Here is a 19,290-nt window from a genome sequence, read left to right on the forward strand (position 1 = left end):
GCTGTCAAAACGCCGCAACCGTGGAAGTCTGATTTATTTGCGCAATGGATTGTGGTACTTGTCGTTTTTAAGAGGAGTATTTCAATTAACTATAGCCGCATAAAACTACACTTCCCACAATGCAGTAGATCTTTTTTTCTCTCTTTGTTTTTAACACTGTATCACAGACAGGGGGAGAAAGGGAGTTGTCTCCAATGATGTGGCTATAAATCCTCCTCAACTATTGCTTTTACAACAAAGTACAAAGTGATATACACGGTGTTACTGTTTCACTAATAATGTAATGTTAAGAAATTACAGTTGCTATAAGCCAATGACAACCTTTGTTACATTTTGACTGGTATTAGCATAACAAGTGCACTTTTTGCTGACTCATCCTGTCAAGAATTAATGAATTGCATAAATTTGTTATGCATCTTATAAATTATGTTTATTACTTCTACATATATTTATAAACCTAATCATCCAGATCCATCAAAATTAAAAGTGTTGTTAGAGCTTGGACTTGATGGATTTGATAATAAATATTGGATGTGGTGCATGGAAATTAGCTTTTGGGGAAGGTCAATCTAGAATACCATCCTATGTTTTAAAAAATTTGAACCTCTGTAGCCATAATAGAGTGGTTGAGGGGTAAAAACTTTACTCATCGACAGGGGAAAGCCTGCATTTCCATTGAATCCAACACAGGCTATTAAAATTATCAAAACAAAGCATGGCACCGTTGCCCATTGAAGTGTCCTAATGAGACCAGGAGGAATGTGACATAATGGTTTTGGTGTGGTTTTATTAAATAAATATCAGCATGAAGAGTTAAAACTCAGTTACAAAGAATAATCACTCTTAAAACAGATAAAAGCATTTCAAAAACAACATGAGCTGGACAGCCTGTACACCATATCCCTGAGAGCAATATATTTTCAATTTTAGAGCATTAAATTTGCAAGTTACATTACACATCCCACACACATACAGTAAAATGTAACTTCTTGTCCAGTATCAATAGCTTATCAAATGATTTATGGCTTAAATATGATTACTGGCCTAAAATGAAGAGGCGGCTCTTTTTGTGCTATGAAAGAAGTTTAAAAGATACAGTATGAGACTTCCTTAAGCCTGAGAAAAAACACCCTGCCATTCACAGGTTTGGCAAAATAACAAACTAAAGTTGCATAAACTGAGCTGCTTTTATTTACAAATGAGCATATGTATGTCACTATTTGCCAGCTTATTATGAGCTAGTTCACAGTGCATACCAATTCTGCCTTCATCCTGAGGATTCAGTCATGTTGGTAGAGATGAGAAAGTATAAATGTCATTAAAATAGACTTGACAACCATAGGTAACATGATTTTGGACTTGTCTCTAATGAATCTGAGATACCAGCAAGAAACAATTCTTATACAGCTGTTCTGCTAAATACAGACACGTTCACAAAGCCAATTCCTATTTTGCAGTCAATGGAAAAACTCAAGTCCTGCCTCACAAAATGACACCAGGCTTCCTCCGCACCTTAGGGGACATATTCATGTCAAGAGTAACATGTGATTTCAGTTTATAGGTGCACGGTACTGTGCTTTCATCACAGAGCAAAAAGGAAAAATAAAATTGTTGATGGAGTATATAAACCCCCACTCAACTACATTCCATGACCAGTTGATCATTCCTCCTCAGGGAACTTGAATTTAGCATAGACAATGAGCATGACTATGGACATGAAGACACACAAAGAACCCATCACGAGATAGGCAATACCCAGGAACTCATTCTTGCCCCCCATCCAGGACACATTGCTGAACACCACCGTCTTTCTGCCATCAAAGCTCAGAACAGGATAGTCTGGGGGACAAAATGTTAAGGATATACACCAAGAGGGGAAATGCAGAGATTTATAGAAAACAAAATATTATTACCTTCATGCTAATACTTTCATTTAAGAGCATTACATACATGAAAAAATATCAAGAGCCACACATCTGATTTTTACATTTACTATAACTCATGTACACTTACCATCTGAGGCAAATCATGCTGTTTAAGAAATTCTAATGTTTTTCTAGGTATCCACTGATGTACATTCATCTCAGTGCTTTTTGACTATCAGTAGTCTCAAGTTGTATAAAAATCTACAACTGTGTTTCTTGCATTGGAAAAGATCATCAAAAACACATACATGATGTGTAGTTAAAAGATTGGAACCTGGGCACATAGTTGTATGGTCCTTTAAGTAAAATGAAAGATGCCTTTGAGGAGTTTATATAGGCTTTGCCCAAGTAGACGCCAATCAGTCATGCGAAACATGATTTGCCTAACTCATTTACTTATGTCAGAAGATTTGCCTATCTTTTCTCACCTCAAGAGTCACTCCTGAGTCATTGTGTTCACTCCAGTCAGGTAAAAACAGAACCCCACCCAACCGGTAAAACAAGTTTGACTAAGCTGCTGTGGGTGTAAAGTAACATGTCATTTCAATGCCTGACCCCTTTAGATTGATATGGAGGTCTGTAAATCTTCCCATGTGGATGAAACTATTAAAACCATTAAACCACACTACTTTACTTGTGTAAAATTATCATCTGAGGATTGGATTATTATCCAGACAAATCGTACTCTTCCACACACTCTCTATAGCTAATGGCATACAACCATGAGCATACTTTCTCTCTTAATACAATAAGATTAATTTTAAACAGGATTGTTTCCCCCTTCTTTCATCATAAATCAAAGAATGTGTGTCAAATTCTTTAAGCACAGGATTCAAACTAAAGAAACATATCTGCTCATATCCTCAAGCCCCATCCTTTAACTCACCACTGCATCTGTAACATGTATAAGGATACTGTAGGCAATTTCAAGGGCGTAGTTTCCAGCTGGCAGCCCCAGTGCAAAATCACCCTCAGTGATTCGTCGATACAGCTTTCTGAAATTTGGCAGGGCTGCCCTCCTCATCCACACCAGGAAATCTTGGTTGATGAAGCCGTTGTTGGCAGAGTCTGAGGGGTCTAACTCATAAGCCGGCCTGGGCCAAAATATGGGTTTCACAGTGCCTGAAAGTCAAACGTTTTTTTTAATGATTAATGGTTTATGATTTAATGATTTCTAACTGTTTTATTAACCACAATGTAAGTTTTCATGGAATGTTTCCAAAAGGACCTCTTAACAGCTCTGTAGCCCACTATTTACTATACTATACCTATTCCACTTTACTAATGCCTTGTACACACGCATCTCTCCCCTCATTAAACACAATTAACCTGCATCATAGCGCCAACAGAACAGATACATGTTACAGTAAAGTGAACAAGTTACTACCGTTAAAGGCGTCCTTCAGAGGTGTGACAGTGGGGTTTCTGTATTTGACGTTGTAGTCTGTCCACCAAGCAATCCCTTTTCCATCCAAGGGCACCTGCTTCTTTGACCCATTGACAATCTGATACAGCTTGAAGGTGTCTTTAAAACAACAAACACAAATAATACTTCCATAACAAAGAAAATAAACTTAATTCCAAATTCGTGGGAGTCATTTTAAATGGCTTTGTGTACCATTGAACATGCTGTTTGCAATGGATCCACATGGTACAATTGGTTTGCCGTTGGCATACTCATAGGGAGCACAGGTATCACCGGGTTCCTGCAAGGAGACAGAAAACAGCGCTTTGGTTGCTCAAATAAATAGTTTGAAATCTTTGTTTGTATCGCAGATGGACATTGACATGGAGTACCACCAATGCAGCTTTAGGTCCTGTACAGTTCCAAACAAATGTACACTGAAAATTTTAACTGCACCCATATGTTTGACCAAGGTGACAACTTTGCATATTTGTGCTCAACTTTATGGATTTTGCTTTCGCTTTTGAAATTAAAATGGTGGATGTGTGTGTGCTTTTCAATATCCCATGTTGTTAACTCACCTTAAAGTACTTCAGGTCTCCAGACAGCTGGTTAGCATCTTTAGACACACCATACCTTCTGTAGTTCTGGAAGTAGTTGGACAAACCATAATAAAAGAACAAGGGCCCCTGTGAAGGAAAATAGAATCACAAAAACACAGCCAAGGGTCAGAGGCAGGAGTATAGTTCAACTTGACAAATCATAAAATTACTGTTTATGTATTAAAGTGTGCAAAGCTCCACTGTAACCTTAAAGAGACTGTCAATGGTGAAGTCCACTTTGCACATACAGTTCTTTACATCTGGGTCAGAGCACTTGAAGCATGGTGAGTCATTCTCAAACCCAGTGTAGTCTATCTGTGTGGCAAAGAACAAGAAAGGTTATCATTAATTATTGATGGCTACAACACCCATCTCCATTCTCTGTTATAGGCACCACACCTCTCTAAACTCACAAGTACACATCACTTACGAGCAACAAGTCTGTGAGTAGACCAAAAATGTAATCTCAACACTGAACACACATCCAGTCAAAGTTCTCTCCTTCCTCTCTTTTTTGCTGGTGACATTTGACCCTTAATTCTCTGCATGACACTAGACTGAATTATACTGCCAGTCATCATTCATACCTCCAGCACTTGGATGCTCCGTGAAGTGACAAAGAGAGCGACGCCAATGCCGATGAATGCCAGACCAATGAGGACAAACCCTGGGATGACAATGCCAGCGGAGAGCATGGGCTGCCATGCAGGAAGCCTCTGCTGAGTGAAGGCGGTGTTGTCAGGCCGGTTGGTTGATCCCTGCTCTTGTTTCACCATTTTCCTGTTTCTGTTGTAAAGAATGTTAAGCAGTGTGAACTTGTTTGCAGTATGTATGGTGCCTTACTTCAAGTTTTTTATAGGCTATTATACTCATGGAAAACATGTGAAACACTCCCTAATAAAACCTAGATGAACACTGAAGACTTCCCGACTTCTTTGGTGCCTTCCTCTCATTTTGGTTAAATGTAGGGTGATTAACACAGCTATATCTTACTTAAAACCAAACACAACCCAACTACCCTAAAGGCAACATGCAAAAATCATGAATCTTAAATAACAGCAACACCCAGATTAGCCAAGACCAAAACACAGATCAAATGATTGACTTTTGCCCACTTTTAAATTCGCTGGTTGAGAGAAATTGTTCAATTGAGGCACAAACATATATATTCTCGATAAAAAAAAATCAGAATTTAAGGCGTTACTTACACAAAATCGTCTCAAAATGGAAAAACTAAGGAATCAACAAAACATCGGTATGCTTCCCTGAGTCGTAGGCGCGGCGGAACAGATCACCTATACCTGTCTACCCCCACCTTCCCTTCCTACCTGTCCTGTTCTTCTTCCAGGCTGACGTCAGTTTGTCTGTAGGGCACAAACCCCCCGATCTGGGATCAGTCTTGCCGTTTTTCAAACAGCGAATGAAAGACAATTGGGGCGGAAATGCTGAACCCCAGTCAGCCACTAAAGGCCAATTCAAAACAGATTATTTTCCAATTTTCATTGATAAAAAATGCAGATATGCTTTTGTATAACATTGTGCCTCGCTAGACCAGAAATTTTTAAAAATCGACCCATTGCAATGATAGTGAGTAATAAATCCCCAACTTCTTCTTGGATTGACAGTTATGTTGACCAATCGTTTTGTTGCATGGTGTTGAGTAACATTTTCGATCTACCAATCACAAAAGAGTTCATTGAGAAGGGGGGACCTGCTACTGTGCCATCTTTGTGTTGACATCTTCGGAGGATTGAGAGGTAATATTAGTATTTTCAATATTTTATTCTCACTATTATTGTCCAAAGCAGTTGTCCTCAATGTAGAAAACTTAACCAAGGTTTCCAGTGTCAGTTTATGAGAACAGATCGATTTGCAAGCGAAGTCTGCGCCTTCTTTTTCACTCGGTCGCACCTGCTACTGTGCCACTGTTGGTGCTAGCCATGGTCTATTGTTAGCGGTGTTAGCTAACGTAGCATGGTCACGTAACATAAATTTGAAAGGAGATACATGTAGAATGGATTCAGATCTATGTTTGCAGTGCAGCTTGTGTTGCAACGATTTTAAATTGCAGTACTATTGTTATCAGATGTGCTATGTGGACGTCGCTGTTGAGAACAAAGCAACCGTTAGCTAAAGCAAGCTAACGTTGATAGCTACAGCATTCTGCTGCTAGCTTTGCATTTAATTTGCTAGCTAACGTTAGTCCATTTGGTCAAATCAATCAAAGGAATACTTACAGTTAGGGCACAACAAAGGTTTTTGAGTGCACACATTCAGCCATTTCAGGTTTTCTCAAGTGAGCATCCTCACTTAACAAATTATTATTTAACTATTGAGCACATTTATCAGATCCTATATGTTATTCAGTGGAAATTTGTTACCTCGTTTTCTAAACTTTAAATTTCATTCGCTGCAATGTAAAAGGCCAAAGTTTTGTTCAGTTGGTCCTGTTCGTAACAATATTTCTGGTTCTGTCTTCATTTCTCAGTGTTTGAATGGATATTACCAGGTGCACGGAGAAATGGGTAAAACAAGACAAGGTTACTGTACCATGGAACCCTCATTTCATAAAACCATGACATTCATGCACAGTTAACATTATTCAAATCATTCAGTGATACAGATATGACATTTTTGGGTGATGCCAATGTCGGGCACTATTTGGTGGTTGTTAGCCTGTTGTAGCAGGTGCATTCACTGCCCCCAACAGCAAAGTGACCAGTTGACATAGGGGTTTTAATCTGAAGTTTCTGATAATTATTAATTTGTATTTGTTAATCAAAGCTCTAGTAAATGAATAAACAATCTGGCAAGGATTTTTTGTTTTTTTTATAACTGATTTGGCCTATAATTTTCATTCTAATTTGTATTTTTAATTGGGAATGCCACAAAGGGTAGACACTTTTGTTTTGTTTGTTTTTCTCAGCACACACAACCCATTTTCATCTAATATTTTGCAATATTCCTTTTAAACATTGAACTTTCAGCCATTTCACTTAAAAAAAAAATTGTAAATTGGGCTGCTGTATGTTTCATTTTTAAGGGTTTCACCTTTTTCCTGTTTCCCATTTGTTCAGGAGAGGCCTCCAACATCTTCCATAATGCTGTCTAGCAAGAAGTCAGATGCTGGCTCCTCTTCCTCCTCCTCTTCATCCTCTGCTGGTGCAGCAGGAGGTGATAGGGCCCCGATGTCTGATGCCCAGACTGGGCCCTCAGCCTCAGCTGCAGGAGCTATGGAGGCAAAGAAGAAAGAAAGGTCATCCCCTAGTGGGGAACCTGGAGGAGCCCCTTTGCCTCACCAGGCAGGCCCTGGTGGGGTGGACCAGGACTCAGCTGAAGTTCGCAGAACGAGTCGACGAAAGCGAGCAAAAGTAAACATTTTAGGTTTCTGCACGCTTTGGGAGGAAAAGATTTTGCCAAAAAAGAAATAAGCTTCATTTGGCACTGGCAGAATCCTCTATATTCTAGGACAATTTATTTGATTAATTAAAGGATCAATACACATATCATCATTTAAACTTTAGGTGCAATATTGCACTGTATATTTAGTCACAGGTTCTCACTTGCATGCATTCGAAATGAGTCAAAATAGTAGAAGTTAGAAACACAATTAATTACTCTTTGTCTTTGCAGCGTGATGGTCATGATGTTTGTTTCTTACTCCCGGCAAGGTTTTGTCCCTTTTAAATGAAGGGGGAGCACACCAACCTATCAGAACCTAAAATGCTGGTTTTAATGATGCTTTTATTGTGCCTACTGTTGCAGGTGGAGTACCGCGAGATGGACGAGAGCCTGGCCAATCTGTCGGAGGACGAATACTACTCTGAGGAGGAGAGGAATGCCAAGGCAGAGAAAGAGAGGAAGCAGGTCATCCCCCCTCCAGCTCCACCACCAGAGGAAGAGAATGACAGTGAACCAGAGGAACCATCTGGTGAGTCTGAAACTTGAGGCAAAATGTCAAAGCATTGAAATGAAACTGATGTCTTTGCTGAAAATAGAAACTTAAAATGTGTAATTAATTTTTTTTTCTAAATTATCTTTACAGAGATTGTTCTCTACTGACATGAAGGCAGTTCCTGAAAATTTATCCTATGTTCAATTTTAATTCAGATTTCATTGCACATTAATGCTAGTGTTAACAGATTTGAGATGTGCATATTTGTTTTTAGGTGTAGAAGGAGCTGCTTTCCAGAGTCGTCTTCCTCATGACCGTATGACATCCCAGGAGGCTGCCTGCTTCCCTGACATCATCAGTGGTGCCCAGCAAACTCAGAAGGTCTTCCTCTACATCCGCAACCGTACAGTAAGTACCAATCTAAACACATTAATATGTGTTCAATGACTATGGGACAATAGTTTTTATGCATATCTACCGCAGTACCTTTATTCATATTTATCTCATCCAGCTCCAACTGTGGCTGGACAACCCTAAGATCCAACTGACCTTTGAGGCCACAGCACAGCAACTTGAAGCTCCATACAACAGTGAGACATTAAATTTAATATAATTTTTACTTTTTACTGTCTATTCTTTGTTTATATTTTTAAAAGAATATTGTAGCCATACAGAAGTTGAGATTAAAGGTACTTTTGTTCTCTTTTTTAGGTGATGCTGTGCTGGTCCACAGGATACACAGCTACTTAGAAAGGCACGGGCTCATTAACTTTGGCATTTACAAGAGGGTCAAGCCTTTACCCAGTGAGTTCACTTCATTCATTGCACTGATAAAATAACACTAGTCATTCACATGTTGGAAAGCAAAAACATCTTGGATTTTTTTTCCCCTCAAAAAAAAAACAGGTTTACAAAAGTTGTTGCCGTACATTAAGATTTACTATATACTGTGACAAAGCATTCAGAGACTATAATGCTTTGTAATGACACCTAATTAATGCTTGCTTGTCATTGCAGCTAAGAAGACTGGGAAGGTTATAGTTATTGGTGGAGGTGTGTCTGGCCTTGCTGCAGCCAGGCAGCTGCAGAGTTTTGGAATGGATGTTACAGTATTAGAGGCCAGGGTAGGTCACCAGCATGGTTTTTATTCATTTGTTATTGCAGGTATATTTGGTATTTTGTCACATTTTCTTAACCAGCTGTTAACATAAATATTTTTATGACTATAACACATTTATGTATTTTTATAATTGACAGATTTGTACGGCATAGATAAGTTTTCTAAGAGTTTAGTCGATAACCAACCAAGTGACTTAAACATACCTTACTTTGTATAATTTTATAACACAAGTTTTTATTATATATTATAAATTTGTACTTTTTCCCCACAGGACCGCGTTGGAGGCAGAGTGGCAACATTTAGGAAGGGCAACTATGTTGCTGATCTGGGAGCCATGGTGGTGACAGGCCTGGGTATGAATCAGATTATTTAAAAAAAAAAAAAGAATACTGAAGCCAATCACAATATTCTGTCAAAACAGCATTTAAATCTGAAGTCTCCAGTTGCATGCTTCGGAGGAGCAAGTGTTTTTACATTTTCATTCCACATGAATAATACATCAGTTGTTCTCAGAAGTTCAGTGATGAATCTGTGTTATGTTAGTTTGGAATAGAAACATGTACTTTGTTCTCAGTAGCACATGATTTGAGGTCATTCCTTTAACAGAGTCAGATAATGCTCTTTTTCTCAGAGATTCTGCAGTGATGTAGATCCACCTGTAGAGGGTGATATTGTCCATGTAGATTCTGTTTCACTGTCAGTTTTGTGTGTTTTGCTTGTTCAGGAGGGAATCCCATGGCAGTGATCAGTAAGCAGGTTAACATGGAGCTGGCCAAGATCAAACAGAAGTGTCCACTGTATGAAGCCAATGGCCAGGCTGTGAGTATAATGAAAAATCATATTGAAGTGAACTGAATTGCCTCTCATCCATTATCCTGCCATAACCCAGCCACTCAGTGTATTCTCATGTTTTAACAAGTAGAATCCTGAGATACCTTACGGGTGATTAAAACATTTAACGTAGTTGTAAAAAGGCTTCATTTTCTGTTGATTGTTTTTTGTTTAATTCCCAGGTTTTCTCGTAAAGCCAAGAAATTACTTCACAGCTTGAAAGATGGCAAGAGGCTAATGGCTGCAGAGGCATGCATGTGATTTAATCTAGCCAGCTGATGCTTGAAAAAATAAGTGCTTGCTTTAGTCTTACTGATGTTTTCAGCTCTACATTAGGTGAATTTCTCTAACAAACAGCTAACCTCAAAAATAAACACGCATCAGGGCAGCACAGCTACATCTGCATTAGATATATCCCAACTGCATTTCTCAACCTACGAACTTGTGTTGTTTACGTCCATCAACAGAAGATGTTTATGTATTTTAACAGTACCCTTCTTGGTACTGAAATGCTCTGTGTTTGGGTTTATAGCTGTTCTCCAAGCCTGTTGTTGTCCTGAGGCGGGGATCTGGCTTTCCATGAGCCACAAAAACACACTGAATGGTGGATGCATTTAACTGCTTCCCATAGTGTGTCATCAACAACAGCTCCTGTTCCTTGCAGAGCAGAACATAAAACAGATATAGCCCAATGTCATTATTAAGTTAGAAATAAACAGTGTTTTTCCCCTCTCTTTTTTTTGTTCTCTCTGTCAAGTGGCAGCAACAGTAGTAGGATGTTTAGGTTCACGCTCAGGACACTGCCACTGAAGTAGAGACTAACCAGCAGGGCTCTTAAAACATTTACATCATGTTTAACTAGTTTCCTCCTCTGCAGGAAAAGGCAGATTAAATGTACATGTTTTACTTTTGTGCAAACCTGTTTGAGGTTAAAGTTGTATTTACTTAATATTTCTCTCTCTCTCTCCCCCTTCCCCTCCTGTTCTCTCAACCCCTTCCATGTTCATCTTTCGGTGAACTACTAAAGGGTGAACGGTGCACAAGTGTATGTATTGGTTTATTTACATAATACATTTCTTACCTTTTATATTGAATCACTTTTAAAAGGCACCATTCCATCTCCACTTATTTTCATCTTACTCCATGTAACCCATCATTTCATCCATGTAGGAGATAAAAAGAGACACAAATGAGCAGTTCATCTTAAACTTTCATCTTCCTAGAAATCAAGAGTAGGACAATTAAAATAACATGTGATTTACTATTGATTATTCATTATATCTACACAAAAAGAAGACTTGGTTTCATTTTTAAAATGATGTGAGTCTTCTAAGAAAATACAAACAAGACATTTCCATTCTAAATAACACCCTATCTCGTACTAATAGAAATACTGTACTGGCTACACCACTGGCTAGACTGCGCCTAAATTATAGTTTTTAGAGAGGAGAATATATATTTCTCTATTCAAATCAACCAAGAATGTCAAGTGTGGAAACTGTTGCATGGTGTCCATATCAGCTGATTTTGGAAGCATGTTTTAAATCTGTTCCTGCATGTTTATCCAGACATAGAATAGTGGGAAAGTGTCTTTTAGGTGCAATAACTGTATCATCTATGCTTCTTCTGATAATATACAGTAGGTCAAGCAATGATGTAAATGCAAGTATACACAAGGTGAAATGTGGACTGATGTAAATATAAATATCTATGTCTAATATATGAATTCCACAAGACAAAACATGACAATGTTTTTGTGAAATTCTACTTACTGAACAAGTGATAGTACTTAGTTAAAATGTGCCTTTAGTTGTAGTTAAGACTATTTACTTTTCAGACTATGTATTTTATTTTCTATAGATTCAATCTCTTTCTTTAGTGTTACTGACAGCCCTCTGCCCTTTTCTTGTGATTGTGTGTGTGTCCAGGTGCCAAAAGAAAAAGATGAAATGGTGGAGCAAGAGTTCAACAGACTGCTGGAGGCCACCTCCTACCTCAGCCACCAGCTGGACTTCAACTTCCTCAACAACAAACCTGTTTCTCTGGGACAGGCCCTGGAGGTGGTCATACAGTGAGTCTGGCTTATACACAGGAGATAGTGACGGATGTATCCTGCACATGTGGAAGCAAAGAAGAGATGTAAACAGATACACACAAACACTAGTTCTAATCTTGCGTCTGTGTGTGTGTGTGTGTGCGTGTGTGTGCACAGGCTGCAGGAGAAGCATGTCAAAGATGAGCAGATAGAACACTGGAAGAAGATTGTAAAGACTCAGGAAGATCTCAGGGATCTTCTCAACAAGGTGAGAAGATGTTTTCTTTGTGGCAGCGGGAGCCCTAAACAACTTTCAGACTACCATTAACAATTGTCACTTTTGAATTCACTTAGTTGTGAGTACAACAACTAAGATTTAACTTGCAAACCGAGTGGTCAAGAAAAAAATGCCACAACTTACCATAAGTACTAAGAATGGAGACCACTGACAACAATGCAGTCTTATATTCATGAAGTCAGATGTAATACATTACATTGCATAAGGAAATCCTGCAACATGGCAGTTTTAAGTGGAAAAACATGTCACGTTAAATTTTAACCAATTAACCCTTTTCTGATTACGATAAACCCATTGTTAAATGTACAAATTCTGCCATCCAACATCATCTCATGACTACCTTTACCCCTCCTTTCCTTTTCTTTTCCGTTCAGATGGTAACCTCTAAGGAACGGGTTAAGGAGCTCCATCAGCAGTATAAAGAGGCCAGCGAAGTCAAACCACCAAGAGACATCACAGCAGAGTTCCTGGTGAAGAGCAAGCACCGTGACCTCACCGCGCTCTGCAAAGTGAGCTCAAACACTATTTCAGAAAAAGAAAGAACTGTGATGATCAAAAAGCTGACACAGAGTGACACAGAATAAAAGTTACAAGAGAGCTCTGGCATCTCCTTACACTTCCTACTGATGTTTCCAAGCTGCGGGCCGTTATCTAGACTGGTTGTTGTCCAGAACAGATTCCTGTGTGACACTGTCATTACTTCCTCAGATCTCAGACTGCATGACTTAAAATAATCTAGTCACAGCAGTTAAGTTTTAGAGCTAACTATTTCCAAGTGTGTTTTGTGGTATTGTGGGTAATACATAGTGTCTGTGTTTTCAGTTACTGTAGTTTGAGCTACTTTGAAGCAGTATTAGATTTCCTGGGTTGATTATTAAGTGAATCGAAAGGTCAGAGGGTCAACCACCACAATTTCTAGGACAGAGTCTTTGTCTTTGCTTTGAAAAATAACATTTGTCATAAGCAAAGATCAAGTCACGTATAAGAGTATTACTATGCTGAAGAAGTACTAGCATGTAAAAGGGATATTTTATGGACTGCTAGGTCAGGGTGCCTTGCAGAATTTTAATGCCGTGATATCTAAGTAAACAAGACAGGCTATGTTTAAGTGGTTTAATGCCCCGGTGGGATGTATTATTAGAGTGAGTACTGCTGTTTTATTTTTGGTGCGGACAAATCACCTCCACTACTGCTGTGTGTGTATTTTAGAGGGAGGTTTTCGTTGGTTTAAACACAGCTGGTGTCTGAACTAGATTTGTCTGCGACCCATCCGCTGCCTGAGAAACCACTTCAAGACCTTGAATCATGGTCTGACTGTCTTTATGTCTGCAGATGCACACACTCACTCACACACACACACGCGCGCGCACACACACACACTCACACACATATTTTCAGCAAGGCAGAATAAAAATTTAAGAGAGTTTGTGGATGTGTGCACAGATGATACACATGACTACACCATATAACAAGATTTTATGGGCGGTGAAGCGATGACTGTCGCAGGGATTTATAGATTAATATAGATGTATAGATTAAATGTTGGAAACTTGTCTCAGAGTAGCTGTGTCATGGGGCCTGGCATGGTAGGTGGTGCTGCCAGACTTTGCGTTGCTGTCATAGTTGATTTTGTTGTGGTGAACTGATGAACAGGTTGAGTCAGCCCTTTCTGTCAAGATGGCTTGTCCTTTCTACATGACCTGAAACCCTCTGGGTGTGTACCTTGTACACACACGCACACATGCATGTACATTCCATACACTCTCACCTAGTTAAAGATGTCACTTTAAGACTCGGATTCACTTTTTGAGAGCATTTTTGGTAATTAACTTAAATTACAAAGCATTAGTATTGGCACATTAATAATACTGGGACAATGAAATCCATTTTAAATTTCAGCTGTAGTTAAAAATTGTAAACATGTTGCGGTAATTCACCAGGAATATAATATTTTTGTTTTCAAATTGTTAATATGTAATCACTATCAATATTTTTGATTGTCATTTCTAGAAAAACAACAGATTTTTCATTGTAAGAAAACAGTGACACTTACATGGATGTATGTGTGATGTGTATACAGTGCAGTCTACATCTCCTTGTGGTCCTTGTCTTTGTGCAGGAGTATGATGAGTTGGTGGAGATGCAGGTTAAACTGGAGGAGAAGCTGCAGGAGCTGGAGGCCAATCCTCCCAGGTAACTTATCCCTAGGAAGTTTCAGAATAATCTCCTTCAACTGCTGCTACTCCTTCCCTTTTTATTTGGTAACATATTAGTTAAACTGCACCATGAAAACTCACTGCATGTGGCACTGTAAAAGATATGTACAACTTTGTAATACCAGTTTGTTAGTTTGCAATTAAAGGTATGCATTTTTAAGTGTTATTATCGGTGTTATTGTGTTATTATTATGTGTTAGTAGTGGGTTTTTTTTTGTTTGGTTTTTTTGACTGTGCACGAGCAAACCTGTCTCTCTGATGTCTAAATAGCTGACATTACCATGTCTCTTTCCATCTCTTTTTTCCCACAGTGATGTTTACCTGTCATCCAGGGATCGGCAGATCCTGGACTGGCACTTTGCCAACTTGGAGTTTGCCAACGCTACGCCCCTCTCCACCCTTTCTCTCAAGCACTGGGATCAGGTACACACATGTACCCATTTTGAAATGTCATAACTGTGTAGTCCTGACAATGGTCTTGCATAGCAACAACCTTCAAGCCTCTTACAGTCCTGTGTGCTGCTGCTGGCTTGACTATGAGATACTCCTGTCGTTCTGTTTTAATATATTACCAAGTTCATTGTGCTACTGAGATGACGGGTTGTTAATTTATCCACAGGATGATGATTTTGAGTTTACTGGCAGCCACCTGACAGTAAGGAACGGTTACTCTTGTGTTCCTGTGGCCCTGGCTGAAGGCTTGGACATCAAACTAAACACAGCAGTGCGGCAGGTCCGATACACAGCATCTGGTACGTGCTCACTACTGTGTTTGTGTGTCTTCTATTGTGGATTTCATACTTGATGTCTTCATTTGGATGTACTTTGTGTGTTAAACAGTTATTTATCTATTTGATCTCCAGGCTGTGAGGTGATAGCAGTCAACACTCGATCCACAACCCAGACCTTCATTTACAAGTGCGACGCTGTACTGTGCACCCTGCCCCTCGGTGTGTTGAAGCAGCAGCCCCCTGCTGTGCAGTTTGTTCCCCCGCTGCCTGAGTGGAAAACATCTGCCATACAGAGGATGGGCTTTGGCAACCTCAACAAGGTTTGACTTTTCAATAAGCTTACACTGCCATATGGTGCTTAAGCTTTATCAGAACAAGCTCCCTTCATTCATCCCTTCCTTCCTCCTTCCTTAGCCAGATCAAACTAGTGGATCACATTCATATTTGTCCAAATTTTATTCTGAGTTATAATCTTTGTCCGACATTCAAGTTGGAGGGCAGATTTGAATCATAAAACCATGTTCACTACAGGATAATAACATGCCAACTGTCTCCTTAGTCACTCCCTGGTTTTGACATGAGTCATTATGTCAAGACCAGAATCAGGTTTTTAAATCATCCAGTATGTCCTGTCAGAGGGTTTCCAACAGTACTAAGGATTGGTTCCTCAGGGAGATCTCCTGCTGCTGTCTCTACTGCAGTGTCCTAATGCTGGCACTTTGACCTTCAGCTTCTGCAGAGGCTCCTGCAGCCAAAAGACAAATAGTATTCAGAATTTGTTGGGTGTTTTTTCTTGCAGGTTTACACATCATTTTCTTTTAAGCTTCCCTAAGTCAGCATCCCTTCTGTATTCAACTGATTCCCTCCTTCCCCTTAAAACAGTCTAGGTGTTAGAATGCAGCTCAGAGATCAAGGATTCCCCTCTGTCCTATAAATAGATTAGGTTTTGTTCCTCCATCCTAGGTCTTTTTTGCTCAGATGCAACATGGAGGGTGGGACAGAGAGGGTGACATGGGCAGTTTACGGGGAGAGGGAGTCGGTGCCTGTTGCGTGCGAAAGACGGATGCTTTTTGCCAGCGTGTCGGTAATCCGATCAGCGCGCTCATTCTGCGTCACTCCTGACCCACCAGCTCTTTCACTCTCCCTCTCTGTTGCCGAGCATCATCTGCAGCAGTGTAGTTTATCTCCTAATTCTGCTGCAGCACAAAGCAGAGTACTGCATGATTATGCAATCTGAGCTGCTACTAATGCTTTGTCTCCAGCAGAGGGAGCTCTACCATTCACACAGCAACGACTAGTGTTGGCACCAAATGTGCTGAACATGAGATGTACTTCACAGGCAATTGAGCTTTTGACTAAAATAGGTACTTTGGTTGTCATGCCTGTTTTTTAACTTTGTTTTCCTCCCTGCCTAAAGGTGGTGTTGTGCTTTGACCGTGTGTTCTGGGATCCAAGTGTCAACCTGTTTGGTCACGTCGGCTCCACCACAGCAAGTCGAGGCGAACTCTTCCTCTTCTGGAACCTCTACAAAGGTGACAAGAGATCACTTGTTATTTCAGTCACTCTGTTGGTTTTGATATCATTTGTATATTTCATGATTCTCAACTGTGCACTTACATGGCACTACCTTCCCTTAAGACTTATTGATCACCTGATATTGATATGAATTTCCTGGTCATATATATCCCTAAATACCTTTTGTTTCTCTAAAAAAAAAAAAAAAAAAAAAAAAAAAGTCTGTAACGAAGTGTGACATTTCCCTTGTCAGCCCCGATCCTACTCGCTCTGATGGCTGGTGAGGCAGCTGGCATCATGGAGAACATCAGTGATGATGTTATTGTCGGACGCTGCCTGGCCATTCTCAAAGGAATATTTGGAAGCAGCTCTGTACCACAGGTACGAATGTTTGTACATCACGTATGATAAAGACCTTCCTCCTTTACCTTTCTTTTTGATTTCTTCTTTCAGTTACCTCCAGTCCACATACCAGATTGTGACATAAGTTGACCAAGCTGGCAGTTTTGTTCAAGGACAACTTCATTATGTTTGTTTGCAGAAAAGTACTGCTGAATTATATTTTTCTATTTTTTTTAAGCTCAATCATTAGGGCTTTCTCTGGTTTTTCCAGTACTTTAAGTGGAATGTCAAACTCGTTCCTGAATTGACCCCCATAACCAGCATGACTTTACACAGCGAGCATATGTGAAAGGCACTCGCAAGTGGAGTCGTATCCAAACCACCCGTCATTATAAATCATTTGCTTATGGTTTCAAATGGGATAAAATCATATGCATGAAAGCCAGCGTTGGAACTGTTTGCCATCCAGCTGTTTACAGGTCCCCTCTAATGTCATCATGGAAACTCCTAAAAAGTATGTGTTGTTGTTTGTTGTCATGGCAGCCTAAAGAAACTGTGGTCACTCGTTGGCGTGCCGACCCCTGGGCGCGGGGCTCCTACTCTTACGTCGCAGCAGGTTCTTCGGGTAACGACTATGACCTCATGGCACAACCCATCACACCTGGCCCTGCTATACCAGGGGCCTCACAGGTAAACACACACAGAGATGGGAGAAAAGTGTTGATGCTGATCACACCACACAAGGTTGTGTTTGGGTGAGAATGAGAGTGTATATGTGTGTGAGAAACTGAGGAAGAAAAATGCATCCCAGCCTGCCCACAATATTCGACCAAACCAAAGCAGAGCAGTTTATTCCCAACACAGATGTTTTTTTGGCTCTTTTGATGTTGGCATGCTGATTGATGCGAACAAGTCATATTTATGTGTTGGCTGATGACTTCTGGCAGTTAACTAACCCCCCCCCAACCCCCCCCCCCCCCCCCCCCCCCCCCCCCCCCCCCCCCCCCCCCCCCACCCCCCCCCCCACCCTCCCCCCCCCCCCCCCCCACCCCCCATCCCCTCCCCCCCCCTCCCCCCCCCCCCCCCCCCCCCCCCCCCCCCCCCCCCCCCCCCCCCCCCAACCCCCCCCCCCCAACTCATATCCATGTCTACCCACTATCCTCCTCCGCCTTCTATTTCGGCACACGTTCCTCGAACCTCCCTCCCTCACCAGTCCCCTATTTTCTTTTAGTGCTTTATTATGCTGGGACAATCCAACATCGATCTAAATGTGTTTTTTTTTTCTATTCATCTCAGCCTGTCCCTCGTTTATTCTTCGCTGGTGAGCATACCATCAGGAATTACCCAGCCACAGTTCATGGCGCCCTGCTCAGCGGGCTCCGCGAGGCCGGACGCATCGCAGATCAGTTCCTCGGTGCCATGTACACGCTTCCCCGACAGGCCACTCCTACAGCCGCCAGCAACCCTCAGCAGGCTCAGCCCACCCCCAGCGTCTGAGATGGTTCCTGCCAACCCAGGACTGTCAGACTACTTACGTCACCCATAAACTGTTGATATTTCTCTCGGTGAAACATCTCGGAAATCCCAGACTTTGCCTTTTCACTAAAATACACCTTTAGAGTTTATTTCCTGGTTGTATGTATAATGTGGAATTAAGATTATTTCATCGGAGCAGACTCAGACTTTTAGTTTGGGATGTTAGCATATACATACAGAACACCTACATTTCACTAACAGACAGGTAGAACCTACTACAAAGACTGAGCTGGGAATAAATCTGTTATTACATACTAATGTAATAATCCATCTGAAACTTTATAAATGTGTGATACTCCAGTCTTAAAAGAGAGGCATGGCATTTACTTTTGGTACTTGGAGTGATTCAGTGTATTTGATCCCATGTGGAGTTTGCTTTCAGAACCCAATATCTATTTATGTGCCCCTGTCTGAACGTTAAGGAATGGCTGGAAATTTCTTTACTAAATGTACACACAACCTAAAACCAGATATTATACAAGGCAGACGACCAATTCAGTAGCACAGTGTCAATCCACTAAAACCGTTTTTGCTCATCTGGGCAGAAGACATTTCCCTCTGTTGTCATTCCAGAGGCCTCGTTTTGGTTGTCTTAAGGTTTAAAACATTGCTATGTACTGTAGCTCGATGCCTCGTAAACTTAATTTCTCTCATTTAGGTTGCAGAGTGTAGTGAAAATAGTTTAAAAGATAAAAAGACAGATATGTCGAAAGATGTGTGAATGTTTTTGTTGCCATAGCAGTTTAAGTATTTTATTATGGTTGTCATCACATACTTTTTTATATTGTCAATTTTTTTGTTATTAAAAGACAGAAACTGCATCTCGAAATCAGTGTGTT

General features: G+C 40.4%; 2 protein-coding genes across 5 annotated transcripts; one reads left to right on the forward strand and one right to left on the reverse strand.

Annotated features, from left to right (window-relative positions):
* Nucleotides 1–767: 767 nt before the first annotated feature.
* On the reverse strand, nt 768–5,227 carry LOC111225460 (cell cycle control protein 50A-like). The gene is made up of 8 exons (XM_022750347.1): nt 5,141–5,227; nt 4,520–4,718; nt 4,140–4,247; nt 3,912–4,019; nt 3,544–3,631; nt 3,313–3,450; nt 2,841–3,047; nt 768–1,839 (listed from the first exon to the last, which is right to left on the reverse strand). Exons 2-8 carry the CDS (start codon nt 4,706–4,708, stop codon nt 1,661–1,663), a joined length of 1,017 nt encoding a protein of 338 aa, XP_022606068.1. The 5' UTR covers nt 4,709–4,718; nt 5,141–5,227; the 3' UTR covers nt 768–1,660.
* A 402-nt stretch (nt 5,228–5,629) lies between these two features.
* On the forward strand, nt 5,630–19,290 carry kdm1a (lysine demethylase 1A). 4 transcript variants are annotated; one of them, XM_022751263.1, is made up of 22 exons: nt 5,637–5,689; nt 6,421–6,457; nt 7,010–7,303; nt 7,695–7,863; nt 8,102–8,235; nt 8,339–8,417; nt 8,539–8,631; nt 8,845–8,951; nt 9,219–9,300; nt 9,672–9,766; nt 10,806–10,823; nt 11,707–11,849; nt 11,991–12,081; nt 12,486–12,620; nt 14,231–14,304; nt 14,639–14,750; nt 14,947–15,079; nt 15,191–15,378; nt 16,476–16,590; nt 16,827–16,954; nt 17,459–17,605; nt 18,212–19,290. In XM_022751263.1, the coding sequence occupies exons 2-22, from the start codon at nt 6,428–6,430 to the stop codon at nt 18,410–18,412; spliced, it is 2,568 nt and encodes an 855-aa protein (XP_022606984.1). In that variant the 5' UTR covers nt 5,637–5,689; nt 6,421–6,427; the 3' UTR covers nt 18,413–19,290. The 4 variants fall into 4 exon arrangements, with proteins under 4 accessions (XP_022606985.1, XP_022606984.1, XP_022606982.1 ...); XM_022751261.1 differs by having other exon boundaries at nt 5,675–5,689; nt 6,421–6,472; XM_022751262.1 differs by having other exon boundaries at nt 5,675–5,689; nt 6,421–6,472; nt 7,698–7,863.

This window comes from Seriola dumerili, unplaced genomic scaffold, assembly GCF_002260705.1.
Source record: "Seriola dumerili isolate Sdu_G_001 unplaced genomic scaffold, Sdu_1.0 BDQW01000149.1, whole genome shotgun sequence".
NCBI classification, from domain to species: domain Eukaryota; kingdom Metazoa; phylum Chordata; class Actinopteri; order Carangiformes; family Carangidae; genus Seriola; species Seriola dumerili.

What these genes read in the sequence shown, in the direction of transcription:
- LOC111225460 (XM_022750347.1), bottom strand. Translation starts at nt 4,708, where the DNA reads ATGGTGAAACAAGAGCAGGGATCAACCAACCGGCCTGACAACACCGCC. An exon ending in CCATTGACAGTCTCTTTAAG is followed by an intron (nt 4,020 to 4,139) that starts GTTACAGTGGAG and finishes TTTCCTTCACAG; the next exon opens with GGGCCCTTGTTCTTTTATTA. An exon ending in GAGACCTGAAGTACTTTAAG is followed by an intron (nt 3,632 to 3,911) that starts GTGAGTTAACAA and finishes GTCTCCTTGCAG; the next exon opens with GAACCCGGTGATACCTGTGC.
- kdm1a (XM_022751261.1), top strand. Translation starts at nt 6,428, where the DNA reads ATGGATATTACCAGGTGCACGGAGAAATGGGTAAAACAAGACAAG. An exon ending in TCAGGGATCTTCTCAACAAG is followed by an intron (nt 12,082 to 12,485) that starts GTGAGAAGATGT and finishes TTTTCCGTTCAG; the next exon opens with ATGGTAACCTCTAAGGAACG. An exon ending in GAAGCAGCTCTGTACCACAG is followed by an intron (nt 16,955 to 17,458) that starts GTACGAATGTTT and finishes TTGTCATGGCAG; the next exon opens with CCTAAAGAAACTGTGGTCAC.